Below are 11,557 nucleotides of genomic sequence, written 5' to 3' on the forward strand. Positions count from 1 at the left end.
CTGTAGTGCTTATGTCACGCTTTTCAGTTCCCTACTGACCCACACTGCCAAAACTTGCAACACTAAACGCTTTTACTTTGTTATGATTTCACGGTAGAATAAACTGATGGTACTCGTTAAATGAATAAAACCAACGTGCCTTCATACTATAAAATAAATAGTCGTGTGATGATCTCGCGGCTCCCGACAGATCTTGAGGAACGTGCGCGGCAAGAAACTTTGTGTGGCCCGTAATTTGTTGGATTGATGGGAAGACATTGTGCTGCACCGCCCGTGGTTCCTCTGGATGCAACATAATTCGTGGACAAATTTATAATTTGAATAACGAAGAAAAAAAAAGAAAATTACATGTTTGACACAGCTGGGAAATTGACTTAGCTCTACTTACTTGGGCTTGGATGTATTGTCTTGTTTTATATTATGTTTGTATTGTTTTTTATTGTATTTTTGTTTTTCATATTCAACGGCAACTTGTGGGTATGGGGATTGAATTGAAACGCTCGTTACGCGTAAAATAAAACGTGTATAGATTTGATGTTTGATTTAATTTATTTAAAAAGACATAGAGACGTGTATAGATTTATGTTTGATATAATTAATATTACCTGAGACATAGAGACATGTATAGATAAATGTTTGATTTAATTACTATTACAAAAAAACAGAGACGTGTATAGATTGATGTCTAATTTATTTACTATCACAAAAGACATAGACGTGCATAGAGTTAATGTTTGATACAATTTATATCACAAAAGACAGAGACGTATATAGCTTAATGTTTGATATAATTACATTACAAAAACATAGAGACGTGTATAGATTGATGTTCGATCGTGATGTTTCAGCACTTGATCACTCCTAATTCTTCAACATATAGCGGAATCAACCGCTTTGGAATTAAATGTTTCCAAACAATTTTCATGCTCAGTAATTTTTCCGCCGTACGCTGATCCGTAATGCTATCCCGTAGAGTGGCGCGACTGCGTGCCGTAACCGTAGCGATCATGAAAGTCCTCTGCCTTAATAACGGCCGTATTCCGTCCAGTGGCCGTGCCGGATGATATTTGTTGGGCCTTCATAATTGTCTAAATGATTGCGAGAATTTCATGGATATTCAAGCTAATCAAATTTAATGATAATGATTCCACTGGGATGTTTTCTGGAATATTTCAACTTTTTTATAAGCGTTAATTGTAGAACCTGAGCCAATATATGTGTCGTTAACTTGAGAAATTTGGTGATGTTAGATCTCTTTATTAACTTCATCATAATGATTAATATCATAATAATTATCATAATAATTTATCTTTATCATGATATGGGTCCTTCCGTGACCCATATTTTTCTTAACGGGAGGCTCACTAAGCACGAGTAAAAGTGGTAGTAGACGCATCTTCTTTATTTGATTTTTTAAGTATAATTCATTGTTGTCTCTGTGTCACCAGCACGGCCATGGAGCATCGCACACACCTGTAGGAGCTCCAGATGAAGCTGGTGACAGAGAAGACGTTCCTGGATCGTCCAGCTACGAGCCACGCACCGAATGTGCTGCTGCAGCACCTGGCCTGCATTATATATCATTTGTTAGCTTTCATATGTTTGTGAACACCCAACTCGCCTTTAGACCAACACATTTTAGCAGAAAATTGAAGCAAGAACAAGATTCCATGTCTCAAATTAGTCAGTTCCTTTTGCGACTTCTTTTTAGAATTTGGATGAATTACTTTTTAACGACTTTTTAATCCGTCTTGTCCAAGAAAAGATAAGATATTTACTAACGAAATCTTACCAATCTATGTAAAAGGAATAATCTCCTGTTCGCGGATATCGCTATACAGATTCACACCTAAGTAGGGAAATACGAAAAATTTGATGGTAAATATGTTGAAGATTTGAAATTATTTTTCCCACTGGCACCGTTTATTTACCTATTAGTATTTTTGTGTATCTTTTCTTAATCTAATTGACATTGCTATTAACTCAAATAATACCTATTTTTTCACGTAATACATTCATTTCAGTTTGTATACACGTTCGTTTTCATCCCTTCTCCTTGGCAGAGCATATCCAGTCACGCTCGGTACGTACGCCTTCGATTAGATGAAAGTGTGTCTGATTATAATTATTTAAGTGAAGAAACTACATTTTTATATTGTTCATCATGGAAACATGAATAAAAAAAATTTTGACCAAAAATGCTGATTAGGTTTCGGGTAAAATTTTAATTTATTTTTGAAACTGATATCGATGCTATTATCTTGAGAGTAGTTCTATGGACACAGTTCGTTTACGCCACAGCGCAGATCTCGGGTATTGACTTCGTCTTATTTACTATGTAAAGTTATCACGGTAGCAGGTTAACGTGAATTTTTCTACATAGTCTCTCCTTGGTGCGGGTTGCCGACGTCTCTTGCTTATCAATTGCTACCGCCCCTAACACAAGACGTTATAGAAGTGTACTTATACACTGCTAATGCCCTAAACATAAGACGTTAGAGGTGTACTTATCCTCTACTAATGCCCTTAGCACAAGACGTTAGAAATGTACTTATCCACTGCTAATGCCCTTAACACAAGACGTCAGAGGTGTAACTTATCCACTGCTAATGCCCTTAACATAAGACGTCAGAGGTTTACTTATACACTGCTAATGCCCTTAACACAAGACGTCAGAGGTGTACTTATCCACTGCTAATGCCCCTAGCATGAGACGTTAGAGGTGTGCTTATACACTGTTAATGCCCTTAACACAAGACGTTAGATGTGTACTTATCAACTGCTAATGCCCATAGCACAAGACGTTAGAAATGTACTTATCCACTGCTAATGCCCTTAACACAAGACGTCAGAGGTGTAACTTATCCACTGCTAATGCCCTTAACATAAGACGTCAGAGGTTTACTTATACACTGCTAATGCCCTTAACACAAGACGTCAGAGGTGTACTTATCCACTGCTAATACCCTTAACATAAGACGTCAGAGGTGTACTTATCCACTGCTAATGCCCTTAACACAAGACGTCAGAAGTGTGCTTATCCAATACTGCTGTCCTTAGGCTTGGATCTTGCGAGAGGAGAAAGGACTTCTTATAGTATTATTTTTGTATCATTGCTCACATCATCAGTTTATTGATAGGAGGTCCATTGCCTTTTGATTATATTCTTCAGTATTATGTGAAGGCTCGGCATAGTTGTTACAGATGAACTATGAACTTAACTTGAATTTTCTTTAAGGTAATTGATGATATGGTGGCAGGTAAAGTAAACTGTAAATTCTCATATATACAATTCATAATGAGTGCCTGAAGCCGCAATCGTGGATTTTTATGTCAATTCTAATAATCACATTTGACGAGGTATAAAATAGTGCGAGTAATCAGCCCTGATCAACATGGGCTTCGGGTTATTGCAGTACGACATATTTTGTCATTGTACTCGAATTTTCAGCTTTTGGACTCCATGATAAGAAGTAATCTCCAACCAACGGCACGGGATTGACCTCAGGAACATCTCTATAAATCAACTGAGGATAGTGATGCAAGTCACGCAAGTCTTCGACTGCGAGAGAGTAGTTGGTTCTTGTTCTGACCTTCTTGAAGTGGCAGATGGCTGATCTGTTCGTTGGCTCCATTGGCACTTGCAAAGACTCAAAAATTTCACTCCCCTTTCGGACGAAAATAAAGTCTGGCACCTCGGCACACAGCGCGTCGAAATAGTAGTAACCTTTGCTGATCATGAAACGAATGAAACTCTGGTCTTCGTAGCCAGTCACGTGTTCTACAGCCCAAACATCCACGCTTATTTTCTCAAACGGAAAGTAGAATAATATTTTCTCTTCGACTTGCTCCACATCTAGGACGAAGAAATCGACGTGAGTGATGTTTAATGCCAGAAGTAGTGAAGAAACTGGCACGCACTGCGCCGATGAGAGTACAGTGTTGTAAAGCTCGGACTCCGTGGCTAGCTCATATCTCTGCACAGCAAAGAACTGGCGTTTAAACATGCAAAGATAGAGAAATATAGCAGTTCCAGGTAAGCTAACGATAACGTGTAATTATAGCATTTACTTCACGCTGGCGGTTTCTATCCCAATTTTAATATCCTTTGTCCTAGTCTGATTGAGAACCGAGAGGCTTCGAACGGGCTCGGCTCTTCCCTATGCGTTTCTTCACAAATTAGATTAGACTTTACTCAACTCGTAAATGAGATGGCGTTGCGGATTTTTCCATGCTTACACAGCTATTTATTTATAAACGGTGGACAGGAACAAAAAATATGTAAACTTTGCATTAAAAGAGTTTGAATGAAAGGAAATTTCAAGAAACTTTGAATATTATTGTTCATCAAGTCTGCGACTTTTATACTTTTTTCGAGATGTAAACGGGCTGTAATTTTTGTTCTCCATTGAATGGTATACTCGGTATTCCTTGATCAGCCTCCTTGTTATAAATATTATTTCTCAAAAAACAGTTATGATCGAGCCTGCTGATACGCGGAGGAAAAATCCCGCATACCAGCTGCTCAAATGCGGCGTTGTGGAAAGTTTGAGGGGAAAGAGACGTCGTAAATTACTCGACTGTCAGTTCACGACGGGCGGCATGGTGAAGGCGAACTCAATGAGGAACGAAGAATAATACGTGGCCAGTGGTCGGCCTAGTCCAATTAGTTATAGCCGACCGTTGGCCATTCCTCGGCCACCTGAAAGCAACCAGTTGCCGCGAGAAAGGGGCTGGCTAGGATATCATATTACAAAGAGTACAAGCTCGAGGGTAGCAACTGGCCGAGCTTCGGGCAGATCAAGGATTTTACACGATGGTCGCGAAAACCTCGCTCTCAGACTTCGCTGCATTCTGACTACAAGCCTTAAGCAAACTTTTAAGTGAAGACAATTTTTGTTATCCCGAAATTATCGTAATGGCAAATAGATAAGTCCCAGCGGATCAGCGTTGAATTTTCAGGCAGTTATTCAGCTTATTCTCTAATTTATTAAATGATTAGTGCTTAACACAAGATAATCTGGCAACAATTCACAACAGTTGCCACACTTAGCGCAGATGATAAAATCTTCCGGTTGGCTATTGAATACAAACAGTGCATTTACTATATATGCTAGTTGTAAGTTCATTAAGGCAGATGAACGCACCTAACACTACTTACTAATATATCAATATCAATACTAGTTTAATCTATAATATAATAACATATTAATAATAATATGAAACGAAATTTAGCAGTCCACGGCGAGGACCTGCCACGAGTATATGCCCTGCACTCACCGAAAAGAGCCTGCCAGTGCCCTGTATGAGGCTTGGGGTTCCATGACCCTCCACGGCGCGCCAGAGGAGCATCTCCTCAGCGTATGGGGTGACGGAGAGGCAGACGGCGCTCGTCCAAGCCTTCCTTTGTTTTGATCTGTTCTCGGGTCACAGAACATTAATAATAATTATAATTAACTACAGACACAAAGCAATTAATTAGCTAATTATGTCAATTACGAAACTGAGCCCTACATGTCTCGCCTGTATGGGGGCAACATCACCATCAAAAATACATGCTCGAATGACGGAAGCAATGATAACGAACGCTGTTACAACATTAATACATTAATATACTGAAAACATTACCCTTAAAGCGCCAATTTTTCATGAAATACTTGGTGACAAAGCTGAGCTATAGCAACTTGTAATATGGAAAATGTTTCACCCTAATTGCTTCGGCTGAGCGGGAAAACTGTCCGGGGAGGGGGCAAAGTTGACGGGACTATATATTGAAGTTAGATTTAACCTGAGCACAATTATCCGATGACTATGTGAAGGATAAGTAAAGACAAACTCTGTCTAGCCTATAGACTTATCTTGACAGACTCGCATACGTCGCAGAGTCATTAGAGGTACAAACACGGCTATAACAGTTTGGACCATACGGTCGGAGTAAGTCTTACAATGAGTGCAACATCGCGCGGTGGTCCTGTTGGCTAATGAGGAGCTTATTAAAGTGACCATCACTTTTATAGACTTACTTCCTCCGCCCACAAAGCTCTTGTCCTAGTGAAACATAAGCTGTCGACTCAGCGCTTACGGCAAGCTAAAAGTTAACTAGGTCTGCTAATAAATACATCAGGATTTGTATGCACAAACTATTCACTGACACGACCCCTCTTCGTAGAAGATCGTCCTCGATCTTACGATACAAAACCAAGAAATTACATTGTTCTGAACTCCTGTCAAAATCTCTGAACTCCTGGTCCGAATTGCATCTCATCGCTTAAGTATACTGTAATGTAATTCGTAACACTAATTGATAAAAACATTGGCATAGAATTCCTTTTGGTAATATCATGGAAAATGAATAACAAAATTTTATTAAGAGGTCCATCCCTAATGAAATTTGGAAGAAATCTCAACTGGGAATATTGAAAAACACTTGGGGGTATTCAACTCGACGTTCTATACGGTGGGTTTTCGTCTTAAATTACCTCTTTACAAAAATATTAGTGCTATACCATCCAGACTTGCAAGTCAAGGCACTTTCCAACTGAGGAGTAAGAAGCTGAAAAGTTTAAAGTTTCTGCTTCTCCGGAACGATTTTCCTCAACAAATTTTAAGCAGGAGGTAACTAATGTCAATGCCTAAATAATAGTCGCGTAAGAAGCACTATAAAAGACACACGAAAGCTTATTTATTGAATAAAAAATTCACGAAAAAACAACCTATGATTTCTGAAATCGTTGCACGTGAGATTATAGTGTACTGCTTCCACTCCAGGTGATTTGGGTTACCAATAGTGTATCTATATATCGAAATTTAGATAGATTTAGTTTCGGCTACGACGTCAGTGGTAACTAAAATTAGCTTCATTTGACGTTGGTTATTTTAACATAACATAACATAACATACTGATCTCAGCGCTGAAGTGCATGTAGGCCTGATGTGGCCAGTCGCCGATTCTTTTCCTTTTCGTGCCTTGTTCACAGAAGATCTAATATCGTTTCATTTGACCGGATATTTTCATGACTGACGATAGTTTCAAGTAGCTACTAGACTTGCACCGGGTTTGATATGGTGCTAGGCATTTCAAATCTGAACATATATTTTTCCATAGCTTTATCTAGTCTGTTCTTGAACGCGTCCAACGATGTCAGCCTCCAACGATGTCAGCCTCCAACGATGTCATTGGGGAGTCTGTTCCACATGTCGGTGATTCGAAGCGAGAGGAAATTTTGTCGTGTGGAGATGTTGCAGCGCAGTTTTTTTTAGTTTATAGCCGTGGCCCCTGGTGTTGGTTCTTGTTTCAAATTCTAGTAATCCTTCGGGGACCTTGTATAAACCATGAGTATACTTGTATAAACTGACAGGGCGATAGTTGCCGGGGCTCCTTTTGTCACCTTTTTTGAACAATGGTGTTGTTGGATAAATGTTTAGTGCACATCTGTTAAATGTATCAGTATGTGTATTGTAAATTGCGCATTTCATCTCTGCTCGTTTAGGTCTGACGTGTCCGAATTTGTTTCTGCTCAAACGCTTAATTCATGACGTGAATAATAGAACAGAATAGAAGTGTCAGCACTGAAGAAATAGGCCATGGCCTGTTGCCGATTCTTGTACTCTTCGCGACTTGATTCCACAAGGGTTCCGGTCTTTTGAACCCGATCTTTCCATAACTGACGATTGATTGAGATAGCTGCATGCTGGGCTTATTAATGCCAGGCTCGTAAGGTGCTATAGGCATTTCAAGACTGAACATATGTTCCTGCATGGCTTCGTCAGTCTGTACTTGAATGCGTTCATACTCGTTTTACAGCACTAATAATCTATTACCAACGTTAATCAATATTAGCATCAGTACATTTCCGATTCAGTTCTACGTTGAGTTACTGGTATGAACATCCTGTAAAATTCATATAAAATCTTAACCATCCCACGACCAGGTGCAGTCATGGTTGAACTTCAGAGATCAACACGTCTGAATTCCAGTGACCTGAGTCTGCTGTCTTTGCTACCACACGACCAGGCGCAATCGTTGTTCAATTTTCAGATACAAAAACGTCTGACTTCGAGAGATCTGAGTCTGTTGTGTTTGCTACCACACGACCAGGCGCAATCATTGTTCAATTTTCAGATACCAAAACGTCTGACTTCCAGTGACCTGAGTTTGCTGAAGTTGTTTCGGTCAGGCTCGACGAGCAGCCCCTGCCAGCCCAGCTGAAGCTCCAGGTTGAGCGTGTGCGACATGTACTCTCCGTCCAGCGCCCCCGCCTCCACGAAGAACCCCTTCTTCCCCCTGCCCAGAGTATAAGTATACATTAATTATTATTTCAAATCAAGGATCACATATTAATAACAGCAGCACCAAAACTGCTTGGCCCTTCCTACATAGCAGGGTGCTAATGGGAAGGGGTACATTCTATCAAAGCCTCACCTCCTCAGTACTATTGAAGACATACCAGTACAAATAGGTTTTTCATTCAAGCATATCGAATCATATATTTAATTGAACACTTCACTCCGCACCTGCCCAACGTTAACAACTCCAGAACAAACCAAGGTTCAATGGTGGCTGCCGCATTTTTTCAAAGACCACAACCACTGCACATCGCAATTTATTTCTCTTCATTGCACCACGAGTGTGCAGTGTTAAGCTAACATACTGTATTTGGTCACGACTGCTTTCTATTTTATTTAAATCTCTTATAATTTTTTTCTATTTAATCCACATGAGGCAGGATGGTCCAGTAGCTAAAGTTCAGATGACCAAGATTGGAGCAGTGCGTTATTGTTCGATCCCAGCTTCCTGCTATACAGTATGGCCGAAATGGCGAGGAGATAGGGCGGTTATGCACAGCAAAATCGGCGCGGTGAGTTACGTGGTCGAGACACGCAGCAAGCTATAAAAATTCGGCGATGTTTAGAATCGGTTACAGGTCTAAAGGCAGAAGCAACGCTGACACCGCTATGTACTATTTCCATTGCATAGGAATACTGAGTTTCTACGACTGAAACTCTGACTATTTGCCTACAAATTACTGTAATTCATTGGGAACTTTAGTACCATTCATGTATGTATTCAGTATACACATTATAAATGTATAATACACAATGTTCATTATAATGAACATTGATGCAAGACCATGCAAAGAAAAATAATATCATGAACTGTTCTAGAAAAATCATGTTCGCCCTAGAGACGTTCTCAAATATGCATGCCTTGCATGCTTCTGTGACCTGATCATGCCAGTTCCTAAAGATGGGGAGGGTTGCATTTACCTGTACAAGTCTACCGTCACCTGACCATGCCAGTTCCTAACGATGGGGAGGGTTGCATTTACATGCACAAGTCTACCGTCACCTGACCATGCAAGTTCCTAAAGATGAGGAGGGTTGCATTTACATGTACAAGTCTACCTGCACCTGACCATGCAAGTTCCTAAAAATAGGGAGGTTGCCTTTGCCTGAACAACTGTCTGACGATGCTGGCGATGAAGATGGCAGTTCCTAAAAATAGGGAGGTTGCCTTTACCTGAACAACTGTCTGGCGATGCTGGCGATGAAGATGGCGGAGAGGTAGACATTTCAACAAGTCTACTTGCACCTGATCATGCAAGTTCCTAAAAATAGGGAGGTTGCCTTTACCTGAACAACTGTCTGGCGATGCTGGCGATGAAGATGGCGGAGAGGTAGACATTTCGGCGACTGGAGGCGATGGTTAGGTTGTAGGGCAGGCGTGAGGGCGGTAGGAGCAGGTGATGCTTGATGTATTCTATGAGGCGCGGGTCGTCGGCCATGAGGGGGCCACGCATGCGCCATGCTATCTGCCCAATTTGTGCAACATATTACTTACATTATATTATTATGGGTAAAAATTAGTAATGCATACAAAATAACAAAATAAAATGCAAAAAATGGCGAATTCGGATTAAGCAAGACAATGTTAAAGTCACAGCTATATATCCCATGCAATCCGGAAGACATAATTTTCAAGCTGTTGAAGTTATGTTAAAACATGTAAGTATTTACTTGCAATTAGTAAACTTGGGATAAAATTTTACTTGGGATAAAATTTTTAAATCTTAAACATTAAACCAAAATTGTTAAAGCATTCACAAACAGACTTCTTCATTAGACAGAATTTAGTGAGAAAAAATTTACATCCACCGATTGTAATTTTTTGCGGGTGGTTACAAGAGCTCACGCACCTCGTCTTGCGTGTCACTCTGCCCCCCTAGCACCGTGACGGCAGCGTGCGAGGAGAGCTGGCAAAACAAAAATAAGATTAGATGAATTGAACAAAGTTTGCAATTGATCTAAATTATGACAGTATTAAGATTGGTTAAACTATTTTTGTATAACTTGAATAATAAAGTTATTCAACAACAACAAATAGGCTTCTTTTACTAAAATGAATACAACAAATGTTGCTGTATATGAGCCAACAAATATGCTTCTTTTAGTAAAATAAATACAACAAATGTTGTTGTATATGAGTCAACAAATAGGCTTCTTTTATTAAATGAATACAACAAATGTTCTTGTATATGAGTCAACAAATATGCTTCTTTTAGTAAAATACAATTGAGGGATAAAACCCTTCGGTTTCACCACAAATTGGTCAAGTCGCGCTGCACTCTGAACGCTGCGAGTTGAACTTTTAGATCCGCTGCACTTTTCCAAACGCAACCCAAGACCCAGCTGATAAATGACGTTGAAACAACGTTTAATTTATTGATCGTTGATTCAACGTAAAATGTCTTGTAGTTTAAAATGTCTGAACTGTCTGTGGAAGCAATAACTTATAAGAGTTCGGGTATTAGAGTTGTCATCATTAGACATAAAGTTTAATATTAAGACTAATATTTTGAATGTAAGAATGGAAGTGACTCACCGACGTAGAAGACAACATGACAAGAAAGAACGCGAGGGCCGCTGTCGCCATCAGCAACATCCAGTGTCGTCGCATGGCCGCCATGTTGGCCCTATTTCAATGTGCTACAAATAGATAAATTAACTATACATATTTTTACTAGTAAACATATCGAGATATCAAGCGCATTCTATTGTCCTTTTTAGTTTGTGTGAAACTGAACATGAATTATTTCAATAATAGATACAAGGAATTGATCATGGATCTATATAGTATATACAGATAAAAAACGCAATTTTTGTCCTTCGTAAAGTAAAAATCATATAGCCTTATCGCATCGTACATGAAAAAATCCGTTCAATAATCCTCAAATACATTTTAATTGTGTTGAATTTTCTATAGGAAAGAAAACAATGAACTAAAATGATGAAAATATAGTTGCTTGGTTTTTAAGTTAGCTAAAAAAGCCCAGTAGAGTTACGAAAATATTCACTTTTCACCAAGGTCAAGTCCAGCCAAGCAAAAATATGAACGTTAACACAGAGCTGTCAGCAGTTCACACAGAGCTGTCAGCAGTTCACACAGAGCCGTCAGCAGCTCACACAGAGCTGTCAGTAGTTCACACAGAGCTGTCAGCAGTTCGCACAGAGCCGTTAGCAGTTCACACAGGGCTGTCAGTAGTTCACACAGCGCTGT

The 11,557-nt window shown here is 39.6% G+C and overlaps 1 protein-coding gene across 1 annotated transcript; it reads right to left on the reverse strand.

The window, feature by feature from the left end:
- Window positions 1-2,205: 2,205 nt before the first annotated feature.
- LOC108677661 lies at window positions 2,206-11,114 on the reverse strand. Its single transcript, XM_047880065.1, has 6 exons — window positions 10,883-11,114; window positions 10,197-10,253; window positions 9,634-9,812; window positions 8,150-8,284; window positions 5,281-5,416; window positions 2,206-3,977 (listed from the first exon to the last, which is right to left on the reverse strand). The coding sequence occupies exons 1-6, from the start codon at window positions 10,964-10,966 to the stop codon at window positions 3,408-3,410; spliced, it is 1,161 nt and encodes a 386-aa protein (XP_047736021.1). The 5' UTR covers window positions 10,967-11,114; the 3' UTR covers window positions 2,206-3,407.
- Between the last annotated feature and the right edge of the window lie 443 nt (window positions 11,115-11,557).

This window comes from Hyalella azteca, unplaced genomic scaffold (assembly GCF_000764305.2).
Source record: "Hyalella azteca isolate HAZT.00-mixed unplaced genomic scaffold, Hazt_2.0.2 contig4592, whole genome shotgun sequence".
In the NCBI taxonomy this organism is placed as follows: Eukaryota; Metazoa; Arthropoda; class Malacostraca; order Amphipoda; family Hyalellidae; genus Hyalella; species Hyalella azteca.

Bases quoted from the DNA above. Each gene is read 5' to 3' on its own strand.
- LOC108677661 (XM_047880065.1), bottom strand. From the start codon at position 10,966: ATGGCGGCCATGCGACGACACTGGATGTTGCTGATGGCGACAGCGGCC. The intron at 9,813-10,196 runs GTGCGTGAGCTC...CAAATTGGGCAG, and splicing joins AGAGTGACACGCAAGACGAG to ATAGCATGGCGCATGCGTGG. The intron at 5,417-8,149 runs GTCACTGGAAGT...ACCCGAGAACAG, and splicing joins AACAACTTCAGCAAACTCAG to ATCAAAACAAAGGAAGGCTT.